This window comes from Trachinotus anak, unplaced genomic scaffold (genome assembly GCF_046630095.1).
Source record: "Trachinotus anak isolate AG129_WGS33_773 ecotype Australia unplaced genomic scaffold, CSIRO_AGI_Tana_v1 ptg000009l, whole genome shotgun sequence".
NCBI lineage: Eukaryota > Metazoa > Chordata > Actinopteri > Carangiformes > Carangidae > Trachinotus > Trachinotus anak.
In genome coordinates, this window is record NW_027273860.1 from 15084999 (window position 1) to 15103697 (window position 18699).

The 18699-nt window shown below is 41.1% G+C and overlaps 2 protein-coding genes across 2 annotated transcripts in view; one reads left to right on the forward strand and one right to left on the reverse strand.

The window, feature by feature from the left end:
- Nucleotides 1–6423, forward strand: part of cubn (cubilin (intrinsic factor-cobalamin receptor)) — a 46804-nt gene extending 40381 nt beyond the window's left edge. Inside the window, exons 56-67 of the mRNA XM_071485537.1 lie at nt 201–350; nt 468–653; nt 1208–1337; nt 1894–2111; nt 2316–2515; nt 2749–2911; nt 3030–3238; nt 3521–3665; nt 3985–4166; nt 4766–4931; nt 5500–5735; nt 6170–6423. Coding sequence (XP_071341638.1) covers nt 201–350; nt 468–653; nt 1208–1337; nt 1894–2111; nt 2316–2515; nt 2749–2911; nt 3030–3238; nt 3521–3665; nt 3985–4166; nt 4766–4931; nt 5500–5735; nt 6170–6277 — 2093 coding nt within the window. The 3' untranslated portion in view covers nt 6278–6423. The remainder of the gene's footprint in view (nt 1–200; nt 351–467; nt 654–1207; nt 1338–1893; nt 2112–2315; nt 2516–2748; nt 2912–3029; nt 3239–3520; nt 3666–3984; nt 4167–4765; nt 4932–5499; nt 5736–6169) is intronic.
- A 171-nt stretch (nt 6424–6594) lies between these two features.
- Nucleotides 6595–18277, reverse strand: LOC139625506 (putative ferric-chelate reductase 1). Its single transcript, XM_071485540.1, has 16 exons — nt 17885–18277; nt 17447–17775; nt 16624–16760; nt 15665–15762; nt 15355–15517; nt 14805–15002; nt 14090–14191; nt 13799–13943; nt 12699–12806; nt 12234–12349; nt 11932–12018; nt 10934–11025; nt 10458–10516; nt 10175–10318; nt 8699–8718; nt 6595–8588 (listed from the first exon to the last, which is right to left on the reverse strand). Exons 2-16 carry the CDS (start codon nt 17631–17633, stop codon nt 8499–8501), a joined length of 1746 nt encoding a protein of 581 aa, XP_071341641.1. The 5' UTR covers nt 17634–17775; nt 17885–18277; the 3' UTR covers nt 6595–8498.
- Nucleotides 18278–18699: the final 422 nt, after the last annotated feature.

The window sequence follows — 18699 nt, forward strand, 5'->3', positions numbered from 1 at the left end:
CAGAGTGAAGGTCCTGGAAACTTGTGATCTTCCAACAGTGATTTATTTGCATTTTCTTTATTGTAAGAAAGAGTTTTCAGTTTCAGCTTTTATAAGACACAGGTGTAACTTGGACTGTGGACGCTTCAGTGTGTTTGAGTAAGGTGACGTGTCCAGCCCCAACAACATGTAAAGAAAGTCTGACATCATCTGTTCATCAGGTTGCGGCGCAAACTTCACAGCTCCCAGTGGTCGTGTGGTTTCTCCAAATTATCCAGCCGACTATCCCGACTACTCCAACTGCAACTACACCATAGACGCTGGGGAACAGACAGTGGTCGTTGTCACCTTCCGGGTCTTCCAAGTAGAAGGCAAGTGTTTCACCTGCAGATGTCTTGGCAAAGTCACAAGATTGGTCTGTTTCCCTTTTGGACATTGAGTCAGAAGTCATTTTTTTTGAGTGTGTGGCTTCTCTGTCTGTCGTCTAGCTCACTCCACCTGTAGGTATGATGGGCTAAAGATCTACAAGCTGGCTAACAGTGGCAGTCCTATTGCCACTTTGTGTGGCAGCAGCATCCCGGGGCCCTTCTCCACCTTTGGCCCCATGTTGCTCCATTTCTACTCAGACTCTGTGATGACTGACAGTGGCTTCATGGCAGAGTACAGGGCCATTCGTAAGTAAAACAGCGGCACAATTACTGCTATGCCGAAATGTGCAAAATTAGGCCAGTTGTAGTAAATAAAACCAAGGTGGCAATGTGAGGAGTTCGGACAGAAATATTTGTCAAATGTGATGTAATGTAGCTAAAACCTGAGTTTATTATTATACAGTCATTATACTGAAATTAAATACAGCAACTGCTAAATTATTAATAAAGACTCTCAGAAACTGGGGGCAAAAGAAGTACATTTTTTTTATGTTTTGACATTTATAAAATAAATATTAAAAATTAAAAAAAAAATTTAAACTGAAATGGAAAACAGAAAAGCTTAATAGTAAATGCTCAAATTAAACATTTAAATTAAACAGAAGCATATCTAAGAAAATTGGAGAGCATCTCACATTGCAAGCCAAACTGTGGCCCAAAGACTGGACGGACGGCCTGGGACAGGTTCTTAGGTGTATATTGTTATACTTTACATGCAGTGATTCTGAGGGTTGTGTTCGTGTGTGTGTGTGTGTGTGTGTGTGTGTGTGTGTGTGTGTGTGTGTGTGTTCTGGCCGCAGCATGTGGTGGTTTCTTCAACAGCACTATGGGCACAGTGAGCAGTCCAGCGCTCTCCATGACAAACTACCACCACAACATCAACTGTACCTACCACATCATGGTCCGAACAGACAGAGTGGTGGATCTCAAGTAAGACTGACAACTCCATTAATTACACTGCCACACTGCCACTGGGGAAGTGAAAGTCTATTTAAGACATACCTTTTCAGTTACTTTTTCTCTCACACTTTAATTCCTTTTAGTCTGATTTTCCTCTTAGAGGCCAAGATAAACTCTAGACTATACTCTGAGCCATGTAAAGAGAGGCAGGGAAAGACAAAGAGAACAGAGAGAAGCGTGACATTATTACTTTCATATTTTGAGGTTATTATAACATTATAGCATTATTTTCTTGTTGTATAGACATAACCAAATTTAATTGAATGCAACATTATTTGTCCCTTGAAAAAGACATACATTTAAATTTCAAACATTTTTATGGATTTTTCTGAAAACAAAACAATAACAGAAACATTTTTGTTGGTCCCCATCGTTCTTATGCTGGTGGTTTTACTTGGCTCCTATTAGTAGCCTCTGTGAGTGTGAAACAGGATGTTGGAGCTTTAAAACCATAGGAAACAATTTCTAAAGCTTTAAGCAACATTCCCTTCCAACGTTTCATGTTGTCCTTTTTCTCTCTCCACAGGTTTAACACCTTCCACCTGGAGGCATCTTCTTCCTGTCGCTATGACTACGTGGCAGTTTATGACGGACCGGACACCTTGGCACCCTTGCTGGGGAAATTCTGTGGTGCAGTACTCCCACCCAACCTGCGCTCCTCCACCAACCAGCTGTTTATCGTCTTCAGGACGGACGCCTCAGTGAATGGGATCGGCTGGAGAGCCGTCTACAGTGAGACACTTGGTACGCCACTGTTTGAGGAGGGAGTAGTTTTTTCCATTTGTGAGCAGCTCGTGCATGCAATACACAAAAACAGGTTACGGTTACAAACAAATCTATTTGGAAACATGCAGCATGTCATTGACTGTATGACTATAAGACAGGTAGTGACGCAGTACTATAAGGCTTATTTGATGTTGTTGTTGTTTGTTTCTGAACCGCCTGCAGGTCCAGCACAGGGATGTGGGGGCTACTTGTCCATGCCCATGGGCATGTTTGGTTCTCCAGATCCAAACCTGGATGGGCACTATGAGCCCAGGATGGACTGCCTGTGGACCATTGAGATGCCAGTGAACAGGGCCATCAACCTGACCTTCGAGTCTTTTGAGCTGGAGAGCTCCTCCACGTGCCGTTACGACTACCTCAAAGTAAAGAACCCTCAGCCATTATGTCCAACATGTATTTTATAATCATACGATCAGTTGTTGGCACATGTACAAAACTTATATTAACTACAGTTTGTTGCTGTGTATATGCACTTCTACAGTTCATGATGCGTAAGAGTTGTAGTAAGCAGAGTCACTTGAACTGATAGGACAGATATGTCCTATGGATTTGCTATTTTCTGTTAATGTCTTTGATGTGTGTGTTTCTCCATCAGGTGTATGATGGTGACAACAGTAACTTCCCTCTGGTCGGGACGTTCTGTGGAAACTCCATCCCGGCTTATTTTGCATCGAGTGGAAACTTCCTGACTGTTCAGTTTGTCACTGATAGCTCAGTGCAGCGCCGAGGCTTCAATGCTACATACAGAGCAATCCCATGTGAGCCCTCTCTCTCTGCTGCACAGCACTCTGCTGCAGAAACAAGGCTTTGTTTTCCATCAAAAAACCAATACTTTATGCATTTTCCAAACCTCTCTGTTTGTCTGCCTTCCCTCAGTGGTTTGTGGAGGGAGTCTGAATGCCACAACCGCCGTCCAGACCCTGACCTCGCCCTCCTTCCCCGGTGCCTATCCTCCTTACACCACCTGCCGCTGGATCCTGGATGCTCCAGCCCAGGAAACCATCAAAGTGTCAGTCCAGACCTTTGTGCTCCAACCGAGCCAAAGCTGCTCCACAAACTACCTGGAGATGAAGGACTGGCCTGTGGTGAGTTCAGACAGGGACTGGACCAGAAAGTGCTGTATCATAGGTGACAAAATGGATACTAATGGAACAAATGAACAGCAGTTATAAGAACGAGTTTTGTAATTTGGCCAGTAGCAAAAATCACTGTTCTCTTTTGCAGATCTTTTAGATCAAGCTAGATATAGTATAGTATAGTATAGTGTAGTGTAGTGTAGTATAGTATTGTTATTGGGAGTTAAGCTGATGCTAAAAATCACATCCTGAATCCACCATCGCAACATCGTGCGGTTCTCCTGTTTCCAGGGAGACTACGGGCAGTCACACAAGTTCTGTGCATCAGATGTTCATCCACCAGACTTCTACAGCTACGGCAGAACCATCTTCATGTACTTCAGATCTGACGCTTTCATGGCAGGAAATGGCCTGAGCTTCACCTATCAGATCGCTGGTGGGTACCTTTACTAAACCTGTGGCACGATGACAAGCAGAACCAAAGCACCCTGCTAATGTAGAAGCGCTATTACTGAGATGTTATTGTACATCTATTATCTATTTATTTTGAAGGCTTCAGATGTGCGTGTACCACCGACATGTGTGGTTGCGCATTATTCTATAGAGTTTTCTTAGGATTTCCTTTTTTTCCCTTTAGTGGTATCTATCCACACAGACAGTTCTGATATCTGCACAATAGGTTTTGAAAGAGTGGGCACTTTTTAATGCCTGATCACTGCCCTGACTGTGGTGGTGGTGGTTGTGGTTGTTCTCAGGCTGCAGCAGAACATATGAACAGGAGTATGGCTACCTGAAGAGTCCAGGCTGGCCTGACATCTACCCCAACAACATTGACTGCACCATCATCCTGAAGGCACCACAGAACAACTCCATCTCCTTCTTCTTTAACAATTTTGACGTGGAGAGCCACAGCCACTGCGAATTTGACTATCTGGAGGTAAAACAGCCAGCGCACACACAGAAACACATATTGCTGACAACATTCATCTTTTAGTTTCTATGTGTGTAGTTTCCTCTTTTCGGGGAATTTCTTCATCCTAGCAACACAGTCATTTGTTTAAGAGAGTAAATATGTTATCAGTAAAAAAATAAAAATAAATAAATCAATCAATCAGTGAAATTCTGAGAAAGGATGGTAAGGATGTGGATACCTGAACATTTCAGCCAATCACTGCTAGAACAGCCTTGAGTCTTGAGGGGATTCACTACGATTCAGCCACAGGAGTATTAATAATGTTGGGCTATACGGCCTGGCTCGGGTTCAGCAGTGTGGTTCATCCCACAGCTGTTGGATGGGGTTGAGGTCAGGGCTCTGTACACAGGAGCAGCAGGACATGGGCCGCTTGTCACAAAGATGGATGTACACTGTTATATAAAATATTACCATGGTGCCCAGTTAAGTTTTCCCTTTATTACAACCAAGTCTGGAGTGTCCAAATAATTCTGGCTGTATAGTAAGTCTTTATATATTGAATGTGACCTCTCTGTGATGTGTTAGTGACTCAGTAAATCACAACCTTCTGTGTTGTTTCTCAGATCCGAAACGGCAGTACAGCAGAGTCTCCGCTGATAGTCCGGCTCTGTGGCAACACGCTGCCCAACCCCATCTTCCCAAAATCCAACCAGCTCTACCTTCGCTTCAAGAGTGACTTCTCCGCCGCCCGAGACGGCTTTGAGGCCACGTGGACATCCTCCCCTCATGGTCAGAACTGAACTGTTTATATAAACGATTTAAAATCAGGTTCCATTAAAGAGCTTTCATTCCAACCAAAGACCAAAACAGCTGCTGTCAATTCATATATCTCAAAGTGAAATCTGTGACACACTGTGTTCAAACTGTAATTTTATTGATGTGTTTCATTCAGATTCCACGTCTCACATCTCTTAGTGAGAAGCTGAAAACACATTAGCTTTCACTGTGGACATTCAAACCTCTCATACATAAAACAAATACAAGCTGTGTCCTGATTCAGGGGTCGCGTTGTTGTGTTTGGACATGGTTCACCAGCGTACAATGAATCTTGGGACAGGATAGCAGCAGAAGCCAAAATGTCCTGACTTTTAGTCTCCAAGCTCCAAACAAATTCAATCCAACATTTCCCATGATGCAATACCATAGTATCTTACTAAACACTCACATCTTTCAAATTGCACAACCTGTTTTTCCATGGCTATAGCTGTTTGTAATAGAGTAGAGTTGGTTCATGTCTTCCTGTTTTTTTACCCTGCTATTCTTTAGCTGAAGTATGTGTTATGTGTTTGTGCATTAGGTTGTGGTGGCACTCTGTATGGAGACCACGGCTCATTCTCAAGTCCCAACTACCCGGGCACCTATCCAAACAATACCCACTGTGAATGGGCCATTATGGCACCCAGAGGTCGTGTGGTGACCGTCACCTTTGCCCAGATCAGCATTGATGACCCCGGAGATTGTCAGGACAACTTCCTGAAGCTGTATGATGGCCCAGACACCTCCTCACTGCCTGTTGGACCTTACTGTGGAGTGGTATGTAACCTGACAGAGCAGTCACTACTTCAGCTGTAATGTAGCAGACCTTGGAAGGGAGGGTGGGGGTCATGTTTTTATTGAATGGGGTGTTTTTAGATTTAAGATATTAATGAGCCCAGTCTCACTTCACTTTAAGTCAATGCACAACCACATACTGGAGAAATCAAGTGTGGAGAGAAGTGGCACAGGCACTTTGGTATCTGGTTATGGAGTTTGTTTACCCACGTTGATGCTATTGTATCAGCAACTAGCACGGTGCGTACTGTGTGTGTCTGTGTGGATACTTGTTGTTAATCACGAGACCCACCATCATGTTGTTAATCACGAGACCCACCATCTGCAGACGTAATTGTTTTAGAAAACAATTGGTTAACATGTCATGTGTATATCCACATATTTTCTTAACACAATCTTCCTCTCTGTTTGTTCAGGAAACCAACATCGCTCCGTTCACAGCCTCCTCCCATCATGTCTACATTGTTTTCCAAGCCCAGTACGCCACCCTGCCTTCAGGCTTCAGACTCACCTGGAGCAGCTGAAAGACTGCCCTTCTACACACACACACATACACACACATATTTGTTGACTAATGTGCTAATCATGCTTTGTATGTATTTTTTAACCTAACCAATGTAAATAATAAATAAATCTGTACTGTTATAATAAATGTATGATTCAAGAAGTACCACATGGTCATGTCAGATGTTGATTTTAGTTTTATATTCATTTTAGACCAGAGTACTGCAACAGCCCCACTGACCTGCCACAGAAACACACATCACAAACTCATATGTTGGGCCACACTGTTACATTCTCCAAGGAAGAACCAGGGAGGAACAAAGATTGGGAGGCGGAGCAAATCTCTAGAAAACTGAAAAATTTATTTTATAAAACTGAAACACTAAACACAACTAAAGATGCTGGTTTTAAACAAAACTAAACAACCAGGGTTTTACAAAATACGTTTTATACTGTCAATGTCGAACAAAAGGGAGCAGGTAAGTTAGATATATTGACACCCTGTTTTACAGAGCAAGGCAACAGACACTGGCCCACAGGCACCAGCTGGGCTCCCTCTCTCTGCTTTGGTACTCCTACTGATTAGTAACTCAAAGCAGCTGCACTCACCTAACCTGCTCCACCGCAGGAGGGGTGACACCCGGAGCCCAAGGGAGAGAGAGCAACACTACAAAAACAAAATTTATGGCACTAAGGCCGTAACACACCTTAAGAGCCTGATGCGCTGGTAGAGAGTTTCCAAAGACTCAAGCGGACCTCGAGATGGCATTATTTGGTCGTAGGAATGATACAGTGTCAGATTCATTCATCCAAAATGTGCAAGCGGATCAGAGAAGCTGAGACCTGCAGTTAACAGGCTGCACACCTCTAAGTCCACAGCTCCTTTTATTGTGTCTCTCTGTGGAAAACTACCTCCGTCATATGCAAGATGAAATCTAATGCTAATGGTATGATGGAAAAATTATCATCTGACTTCTTTATTAAAACATCATGATTTTTATTTATTTATTTTTTTTGGATGAACTAATAACAGATACGCCAGTGGCTCTTCTGCTGTTTCTGATAAAACAGCCGCTCAGCAAATGTTTGCTGCCACCAGAATTGTGGGAACTGAAACTGCACTTGCTGTTACCACCATTAACTACAGGTGTTAATAAGAACTGAAGCCTGAAGGATTATAATTTCAAACCTCACCATCCCAAATGAAATTCCTCATTAAAACCAAGTTAATCAACCGGTAACTGCTGTCAGAAAGGAGTATTAGAGAGGTGTTCTGTGAGGCCTGGTTACCAGTGTCTGCTTCACTTTCCCTCTCAACAAACTCTTCAGGCATATTTAATAGATTAGCTGGCTGGTCTCCAGAGGACCCATAGACTGCACACCTTTGTGGTCTCTAAAGAGACCTGATGCCATTAACAAATGAAAAAAAAAAGTGTTTCCATGTGTGCGTTCTCATGGGAGTCGCTTCTTTCACAACCCAAGTAATAAGGATCCTTCAGCATGAACTGTTTTTGTTTTGCCCAGAAAATCCTTGGAGGCTTGTTGCCAGTTGTTTTTTTTCAGAGAGGCAGGAGTTGGTCCCAGTCCTCAAGCTAATAAGAAGCATGTGCATCAAAGAGTCTGTTGGTTTGTCTCTAATTTTGGTAGCACCTGTCTATTTCCATCAGAACCAATTTGACTTTAATGCAAATAATCTGTGTGTCCTAGACAGTCTATAAAGAGGAATTTATCATTTTTCAATGGTGTCAGTGCCTCAAATGAAATACCATTCCCCTCCACTGGACTGGGATAAAAGCAGAAACAGCTGATTATTATTATATTATTATTAGTCAATGATGTTTGACCTTATAAAATCCAGGTACAAAAAAGATTTGGACAGGGAGAACTATGTTGAAATACAACACACAGCAATACCACATGGCAGCACAGTGTATGAAAACAGGAGAGAAGTTGCTTATCATCTCTGATCACCCTTGTATACATACAAACATACATGCATGGTTAAATACATATACACTGTGAACTAATTATGTTTACAGGGTGCAACTATTTACATCTAAAGAAAGGGGGTTTTACAACACAAAAATATACAGCTCAGTTTATTTGAGGTAGGGTCTACAAGTTAGACTTTAAAATAATATGTTCAAGCATTTAATGAAAAAAAAAAATTTCTGGATATAATTTGTGGTATATAATAACAGTAATGCTTTAGTAGGTTGTTTTTGTTCTGCCATCATCTTCTCATGACTTCCCAATTCCCACCAACAGTGCCACCAGAAAGGTAAAGTTTCCCAGGAAGAACAGGGCCATCAGCAGGACATCAACTGTTATCTGATAAAACAATGCAGTTTATGTTACAAATCAGTCCCATGTTATTGTTTTTTTTTTAATCATTATTATTATTGTTATTTACTTTTAGCCTTTAGCTTTTTTTGTCTTACCATTTTTGAATCCAAAGTATCTGTGATCCAAAGAAAAGACAAAAGTTAAAGCTGCTGCAGGTGATAATCGCACATTTTTTTCCACATTTGAATATTCTATATTTAATTTTATTGTGTGTGTGTGTGTGTGTGTGTGTGTGTGTGTGTGTGTGTGTGTCTGTGTGTGTGTGTGTGTGTGTGTGTGTGTGTGTGTGTGTGTGTGTGTGTGTGTGTGTGTGTGGTAAACACAAAAAGAACCCATAAATATGTTACTCACACTTGAGATAAATAATAAATAAACACAGATGCAAACCCCGCCCTTCCTGAAACAGACTGACTCTACAGATCTGACCACAGAAAGTGAAGCAGTGTCATGAATCTTTGCTCTTTATGAAATATGAGGTTCTGGAAGCTTGGTGATGTAGTGACATGTGGCTAGTCTGGTGGGTATTGCACTACTTTTCCTCAAGCTACAGTGTCAAACTACAGTTACGTATAGATGATTGTTTAAATGAGGCTAGGTAAAATGTTAATCATACATTTATGGGATCAACTTTCTCTCGTCCCACAATCACTCTCTCACTCCCACACTGGTGAGCAATAAACATTTACCCAGCTACCTGCCTATTTCAACAGAATTTTCAATTCAATTTTCAATTCAATTTGGTATCATTTTTATTAACATTTAATGTATTTCATAAACATAATATTTTAATACAATTTAATTTTTTATTTAAATCAACTTAAATATTTTTTACATATATATTTTTTATTTTACGTTCACATAAAAAATGTCACTGACCTCTTTTATTAATATAATTATTAATGGTAAAACAAGACACCAGATTCCCCTAGATCTGTCTGTCACAGCTCCACCGGGACTACTTTTTCTCTCTCCCTTGTGTTTCTGTGCATTTCCCCATCCTCCCTTGTGTCTCCCTTGTGGGGGGGGCTGCCTCACCTCCACACCTGCTGGCTAACCACCTCATCAAGCCTCCAGTACAAGAACCTTCACTGTCTCTCCACTCGTTACCAGGTTGTTCAGCCTACACCGTGGTAGCTGTACTCTTGGCCACTTTCTCCTCTAGTGCAAATCCCCTTGTGATCAGTGGCTGTTTTTCTGAAACACTTGCTAATCGGTGCTCCAGTAACAGCCTCCAGCCAGTCTTTGCCTACCACCCCATCTCACCTGCAAACCCTCCAGTCTCCATTCAAGCCACATCAACAACCATCCTCTGCCAGTCTCCCGCTCACACCAGCCATCAAACCTCCCCACTCCTTATCTTCACATTAAACCACTTTAAACCTCTTTAGGTTTTAAAACTAACTAAACCAAAACCATCACACAGTCCTTGGTGTTGATCTTGGTTTTGCTGTTGACACTAGACAATAACCCTTAAGTATCATCTGAGCTGCAAATAAGCAACCATTAAAAGCCAATTTACAATAATATTAATAACACTAATAATAATTAATAGGATAAAAAAGTGTATTTACCTGCACTGTTATCCTTCCATTTTAAATGGACATCCAAGAGGATATAGAACAAAGCTTCCCAGCCGACAAAACCACCCATCACCTTCATCAGCCATTGGTCCAGAGTTCTGTCAATAATTTTCAGGCCTGTGAATATGGCCGCCACTGTGTGATGTCACATAAAGGAGCAATTTAAAGACTTGTAGTCAGAGTTGTCAGGTTGTCTGTGTTATAACATACTGTATACGTGAATGTTAGAGTGTACAAAAGCAGAAGACATGAGAGGCCTTTTATCAGAGCTTACCAGCCAAAGCTTTTATCACCTGTCCATTTAAAGCATGTGACCAGTTGAAGAGAAATCTCCTGTCAAAGAAAAGGACAGAAATAGTCAACGATCAGCTGCTACAATAAGACTGGCTTCACAAGAGGAGTGGCACTATTGTCATTAGCTGATGACTATAAGATGTAGGTGACAATTAGTAAATGGGCCCTGAGCTAAAGCTGAATACTGGTCGTCCTTGTTGGTTTAACAGTTTTCTGGTCTGAGACCCAGACTGAAATTTGTTTATGTTCATGTTTGCAGACAAACTAATTCTTGTGTTTGTGTGACTGTGTCTCTTTGTTCAACCGTCTTAACAAGATAGACTGATGCAGAAGTGGCATTTAGTCAAATTACAAAGTATAAAAATAAAGTGAAGTTGTTGTTTTGTTTTTTTTTTTTTTTGTTTTTTGTTTTTTTGTTTTTATGTTAAAGAAGGCAAAGGCTGTACAGGTACGTACAGTGGATGCTGTGGGCCACAGCGCAGCAGAGCCAGTATGGGCTGGAAGAAGGAGAGGATCATAACCAGGCAGCCTAACACAGGATGGGCTCCCTGCAAACAGCAGTAACACTGACAGTCACTGGCATATACCCATCACACAGTTTTCAACACTGAAAAATATCTGAGGAATATCAAGTCAAAATAAGGGTTATCATTAGACAAACATCAGGAAAGCTGAAAAACAATCAAATCAATACCATTGCATTAATTATGCAGTTGGAAAAGTGGATTTTTACTTATAAGAGTTTCATAAAATGTATTCAATGTTTTGATATGTTTCAAGGAAATATTTTTGTAGCCTTGTGGTTGTTGATGTGATGTGATCAGATTAGCCAAGCCAAGACAGTGTCATCCAGTATGTTTTTGTTTCTCTTGTAAAACTAAAAAAAACACCGCTTAAACACTCATCAACCAAATGAATATATGTCCATCCACTGAGGTAAGACAGTGTCTCCAGTGGCAGTCTGCATTACTATCTATTTTATCATCTCACTATCAGAGAGAAACACACTTTGAACGCTTCCTTAAAGTCACGGATGGCAGTGCTGTTGTATTGTATTGCTTTACCGTTATACAAAAATCAATAATGCAAATTATATGCAAAAAATGTTGTTGTGCACATTTTGAAATATATTGTAATCCAGTCACTCCACCCAATAACAATGAAAAGGAAGTTACCACATCAATGATAATGATGCTGTTTGGACAAAATATGCCTGTATTTTGAATCAGTTTTCAGTAAGAACACTTTTTATATTACATTTATAGTTAGAATACAATGCATTAAATGGCCAATTTCATGTGTATTGTGATGATAATGTCCTTCAATGACAGTTTTTACCAGAATTTTTTTTAATAAAAAGTCCATGAGATGAACTGGGGGAAAAAAACACAAGGCCTCAACAATCAACCCCTGTCAGAATGTTTTCTAAGTCCCAGCAGTGCTGGTGTACTCACTCCAGACCAACCCTTGACGTGTGAGAAGGAGAGGATGAAGGCGATGATTGTGGCTGCTGTCGTCACGCTCATCACTGCTACATGGACCTGGAGGAACACAAACAGCACAACATGATGCTGTACAAGTCTGAAGAGGGTCGGTACAATAATACATTTAACAAAAACGAGACATAACAAGTCAGCGACACTAAACGCACCATGGAATAAAAATCTTCACATGATGTTGAGGTTAATTTTGTCATTTGATGTTTTAGTGGTTGCTTTTGGTAGTCCTGTGGTACTTTGTATCTATGAAATCTCACCAGAAACCAGATGTCTTTGCCCCAAAGGTTCTGTCCTTTGGCCACTCCTTTCAGATACCGGGCTACCATCATTCCCAGTGAGCCCGTGGTCATCCAGGCTATCAGCATCAGCGCTCCTGAAATACAGTTTACTCTCAGAATACTGCTGAGTCCTAACCGCACAGCAAAAAAGTCAATATCCAGCCCCTCTTCCTGTCTCAACATAAAACTTCAGAGCAATATTAAAGTGACAATAACTTCACACCGTGGTTAAGCGTGGTTAAAGTAAACTGCACTGAAGAAATAAACCAGGAAAGAACGTGTTGTCATTGTTGGATGAGACACACAGACATCCCACCTGTACCTACCAGAGTGCTGTGGAAATATTTCTCAAAGCTTCTTGCCACAGCAGATCTACACTAACACATCTCTACACTCCTCTGACACTAGTGTAAGGTGACCAGGAGGCTCGGGCCATGAGCTCACCATGTGCTTTGATGATATGAGGCCATCCTGCTTTTCTGACAGTCTGAGGTCTGGAGATGTCAATCTTCTCAGTGCTGATGAAGGTCGCTGCATGAATCTGGATCTGTCCTGTAGAAGAGACATATAAAACAGGCCCAGATGAATGGTCCTTTTTCAGTTCTTTGTAGATCTTTGGAGCGATGAATGTATTTCACTCAGGAGACTGCAATGGGTGGAAGTTTCTCTCTTACTATTAGTTCAGCTTCATAGTAGCCGTTGCCGATCCTGTTTCCTCTATTTTTGTACACAAGCCTGAAAATAATTTACCTGTTGTGTTAAAAGGGACTGAAACTGAATAAAACACGAGCCCTTCAAGTCCTAGAGAACAAAACACAAGACATTTGAAAGCTAGCCTGTCTGCTCAGGGCTAGCTACCAGGTGGTTCAGTTCAAAGGTCTGTGATAAAACCCATTTGCAGACTTTGTGAACAAGTGTTTCACTAAAGAAGTCGCTGGAATCTGCCCAGAAAAGCAGAATTTAACAATATAGGGCAACACATTTGCCCGGGAAATAAAAGATTTGTAAAAACACCTGATAGATTAAATTTTAGACAAAGGATTTTATTATTACATGTGATGAAAGCACAATATGGTGCTGACAATGATGTTTCAGGCAGCAGAGGCAGAGTCCTGCTGTTTTTGAAACATCATCTCAGCTGAATCCCTTTTAGCAGGACCTGAAGTTGCTCAGTTGGTTCTTGGCACTCCCAGTGACACTCCCCACGGCGCAGCCAAGCAACAAAGGTCCAATTAAACCTTTGTGTATTTTAAATCTCCACTACAAGACTTACACCTGACCTGGCAGCATTTCTTCAGTCCAAGGCCCGGTATAACTATTGCCATTATGAGTTATATTCACTGGTGTGTGAAATTGAATAGAGATAAAATCATCATACATTCACAGGTACAGCACAAAGTGCTTAAAGCTCACTAATACCTAATCTCTTAAATTAAAGGATACCCTGGTATGAAAAGTTTGGACACCCTCGTTTTAGTTTTTAGTAACATCCTCATCTCTGATCATTGATAAATAGCTTCCTCCTCCACCATTGTCTACATTACCATTGCTACTGGGTCCATGAGCAAACATGAGATAGTAGGTTTTGTTGAAGCCGGTGGTCCTCTGAGTGGAAATGGTGTTCATGGAGACGAAGGAACAGCTGATCACCCCGTCCTGCGCTGACAGTCTTATTTCAGAAACATTCCCCTGATGGACAGTCAGAAATCATTTCAGTATCAAGTTATGTGTACAGTTCACTTATTGTAAAAGCAAGTGATGACCATTAAATATTTCATGGTCTGACAGAATACACATATAGATCAGTATCAGTGGTTTCCGAGGAACTTCAGTACCAGAGGAACAGCTTGTGGAGTCGTCCGACCTGTTGAATAGGCACGCTGCAACCGCACCAGGCCGTTACTGCCTGTGCCACAAATATAAATGTCATCGTTTCCCTGAGGAAAGACAGAGGGAAGAATAAAAAACCAGTGCTTTGCTTGGAAATTGGTCCACTGCTTTTAAAGAGGCTATTTGAAAGTTTTCTCTGCTGCAGCACATGTTTACCTGCTGTGCAACATAAGTGACTATAATACGCCCTCTGAGCAGCGCTACAACTTAAGGACAGATTAGAGGCTACACTCACTCGCTAATTAGCTAAGATAATGAAAACACACAGGAGCTTAAATGTGGCTATGAGCTACAGTGTTAGACTGAAACACTGAGTAATGGACAGACATCGCCATCCTTCGTTATTGCTGTTTGCAAAACCAGATCTTCAGATCTTCATTGTTGAAAAATATGGATCTTTTTATGACTAAATGAGCCACTTACAGTCGTACAGAGTTCACTGACAATGTTAGGCTCATGATACACTTGTTTGCAGACACAGAAAAATGACATAAGCAGATATATGAACAATGCTGAACGTAATGCAGCCACTTATCTACACATATATGTGGTTATTGAATTGTAATCTGTTGTCAAAAACAAGAATATCAAGAGTTCAATCTTAGAATTGTTACAAACATGAAACATTTCATAGAGTTGAGTATTTTATCTTCACATTACCATCATCTGATCATCTGAGAATCCAAAAGAGATGTATCCATCAGACGGACCTGTCATCTCAAAGCGGATGGCTGTGTCACTGGAGGACAGCATCATGGCTGACATGAAATAACAGTCAGCACTGAGTGCAGGGTCACAGTTTGAAGGCTGACTGAAACACACCTTGGTGACACCGCAGTCTGAGCTGGAGATGTTCTTCTGCAGGAAATGTATAATCACATTAATATAATCACAAGAACACAGTTAGATCCTGGAGCTCGTGGCTGACAGTACATCGGGCGATCAGAATTAATTTCAATATTTATCAATTTCACTTCATTACAATTTTTATTCCTGATACCCCTCAGCCATTAAGGTCAAGATCAATTTGTTATATTGATGTTTTATGCAGTAATGACATCAGGTTGAAAGCAAGACAGCAAAAGCTAAAAGCCCTGATAGAAAAGGCTGATTGAGCATAATAAAGTGTCTTAATATGGAAAAATTGTTCCTGTTCCTCATCATCATCATCATCATCATCATCATCATCATCATCATCATCATTACTCACAGCTGGTTTTGCAGATTGAAGTGTCGTGGTTGTTGTTGGTGGAGTGGTGGTGGTGGAACTGGTGTTTGTTGGTGTCGATCCACCAGTACTGTCATTAGTGAAGGTCAGGGCAACACTTGTAACATTGACCCAGAATGTCTTATAATTCTGCACAAAGGAGGCACTGCAGAGACACCAGAACCAGATTCCATGAATCAAGGTAAACACATGGGTATTATGTGGTAATGACTCAGTAAAAAAAACAGAAAAACAAATGACCAGAACAACAGAACAGAATGGATTAGAGCAAAACAGTTGGATTTAACCTTACTGGAACTGAATGGGCTTTCCTTCTCCTGTTGCTTCTGCTCTCCATTTCACCTGAATGGAGGTCTTAGCAGACTCTGATCTATGAGATACAGCTGAGTTCTGGACACACACACACACACACACACACACACACACACACACACACACACACACACACACGGAGAGTGTGACAGAGAGTGAGAAAATGAGACCATCACATGTTCTGTTTGAAGGTTTATCACCATTGTTACTCAGTCAAGTCCACTGATTGTAGTCTGGAACAGTACTGTTCCTGAATGCAACCTGTGTTGGCACAGGACCACAGCAGCTGCATCTACTGTCTTCACTATGTGGGCTACAGTATGTAGCCACAGTGTAAACACATGCTGATGTCATGTGTAGGAAAGTTTTTAATGCTTAAATGAAAACAAATCAAACAAAGAAATAAAGTGAAACACAGAACTCAACAACATGTGTGTTTTTCAACTTGACATGAACCACACACACCAAGAAAAAGAAGAAGCTCCCTTGTTCCTCCTCATGGAAACTAATGGGCTTAGAATTTAACATTGGCAGGTCAATGTTGTTCTCTCCTGGATAACAATAAAATGCAATTTACCTTTCACTGTTTTCTATGTTGTGGTTTGATTTTTAATGTTCCCTGTAAAATAAATGTTACACTGCAAAACAATCCATTATTAGTATTAGTGGCACTTTATGATACAGCCCTCAATTCATAGTGCCATGTTGTAGTATCAATTTTAGATAAAGAGGATGAAAACAAGACTAGTAATTTATAATTATTATAATTATAATAATATGTCTTTCACATTATAGAGGAAAGTGGAAATAAATTGCTGGAATATTTAGTAATTTATTTAAATTACTAAATATTCCAACATAAAGTTTTCTTATGCTATGTTCTGTTTGCTGCTGAAGGCCTGCATTTTGCTCGGGTTATGGTGCATGAGGGTAACTCACAGGTCTCTGGCTGCAGGTGAGCAGCTGAGCGGCCTCTGCTGTCAGGCTGAAGGAGCCCGCAGGAGACTGGCTCCCCACCTCTCTGGCCTGTAATAGGAAACCAATGAATGGTGTGGAGCCCAGAGCCTGGAGCTGAACTGAAAAAAAAAAAAAAATTCCACCTCAGTGTTATTTAGCAAACAACGGGTTGATTCATTTTCACTACATTAGAAACTAGATTTTACTGTAGAGCTTGTATTGTCTTATCAACAGTGCAGAAGTCAAAAGTTTTCCATTCACAATGACAAAAAGAACAACAGCAAATTCTCACATTTGCTTTGCTTCGTACTTAATAAATGATGTAAAAGATCAATTTGTTTAATGATTGGATAATTGAGTAATTATCTACTCGACTAAACAATTCATCAGCCAATGGTATCTGCACCAGAGAGGTAGTTAGTCACAGTGAACAAATCTGTGCAGCTGATCTTTTAACCATGTGGGTTGAATGCAAAACAACGGCTGTCTATAGACACAAGGAAACACTGTACTTCCTAAAAAAGTGTCCTCATGGGATTGTACGAAGTAGGGCAACTCTCATTACTGTGCGCACTGTGAAATAAATTCCACTAACCTCTCTTGTACTGTGGTGGAGGCCTGGACAAATAAATCCAAAACTATCTACACCCAGACATACATCTAGAAAAAATATGTTATCAAGTCATTTGGGTGGACTGACCCTTTTTTTGGTTTAAATATTGTTTGTGTTTTGAATGTGATCTTTTCATGAATCTATATTAGCTGCATTCCACTAATTCCAGGTTTCCATAAGTCTGTTGCTTACCTTTGACCTCCTCTCCAGATGTGTAGCTGCTGTTGTCTGTAGTGACGGTGAAAGGCGCTGGCTCTGTCTGTGGGTTCAGTCCAGAGTGGTGGGGTCTCATGTCTTCACAGCTCTCCATAACCTGACCCGAGCTGTAGCACCGAACCACCGGGGCGACACACACCAGCAGCAACACAATGTGGTCCATTGCACAGTGATGATCAGGTTCCACTACACTCACAAACAGAGCCGGCGAAAATCAGACACCATTGTGAGACAATGCTTCTATTCACCTGAGAGGAGCTCAGGTGGGGACTGTGCGGAAACAATGAGTGAGAGGAGGGAGGAGGCTGTATGGAGAACAAAGCACATGTTGCAGACAAAACAGTTACTTAACTTAAATGCAACTGAAAAATCATGAGAAGTATGAAAATATGCATCATAAAACAGGACAATAACCTTGTTCAGTGTGCTGGGGTTGCTGGGCAGGGTGGAGTTGTGGGGTGAGAAGGTGGGCACGAGTCGGTAAATGATGTCAACACCATGACATGGCAGAATTTTCTGAAGCCACAAGACAAGGAGCAGGATAGATTCTCTGATAATTCTCCCTGAGCTGGAACAATGAGAGCTTCTGTTGTTACTGATGGAGACAAAACCAACACAGTGAAACTGGAGATGTGTTTTTTTCTTCTGCTTTTTCCCTTTGCTCTCAACTGTGCAGCAGCTGTGGACTGTCTTGCCTTTTGTGTGCATATGTATGTTTTCCATAAATTTGCCACGACACAGATCATTCTCCTGGAGATGTGGGGGCAGCAGAAAGCTTAAATTCTGGTCACTGGTGCATTTAACATGAGAGTCAATCACTGTCCTTTTGTTTGCTTGAGCTGACCTTCACTGCTTCCTCATTATGCAAAAAAAAAAAAAAAAAAATCACTATAATTACACGCATCTTCAGATGCTATTGGTTGCCATAGTTACCTCCAGCCTGGTAAATGACCTCATCTTTCAAACAGGCTCCAAGCAGGTAACCATGATGACATCTCTATGACATCATCAGACTTGACAAACTCCTCCAGATCCACAGGAAGCATCATACAACAGTTTCCACCGAATAGTAAAATGATCTTCATGGTTACATTGGTGGACATACTGTACATAAGGTATTTCTTGTCATTTGCATTTCCTTTGTAATTTAGTAGTGACCTGCTTATTGAACCAAAAGTATGTCTGCTTTGCGGACACACAGAGTTTGGATGATGGGTGTGATAGTGGAA

Excerpts from the sequence above, each read along its gene's own strand:
- LOC139625506 (XM_071485540.1), bottom strand. The coding sequence starts at position 17,633 with ATGGACCACATTGTGTTGCTGCTGGTGTGTGTCGCCCCGGTGGTTCGG. Across the intron at positions 15,518-15,664 it reads GGAAAGCCCATTCAGTTCCA|TGCCTCCTTTGTGCAGAATT; the intron begins GTAAGGTTAAAT and ends GTGTCTCTGCAG. Across the intron at positions 15,003-15,354 it reads TTCAATCTGCAAAACCAGCT|AAGAACATCTCCAGCTCAGA; the intron begins GTGAGTAATGAT and ends CATTTCCTGCAG.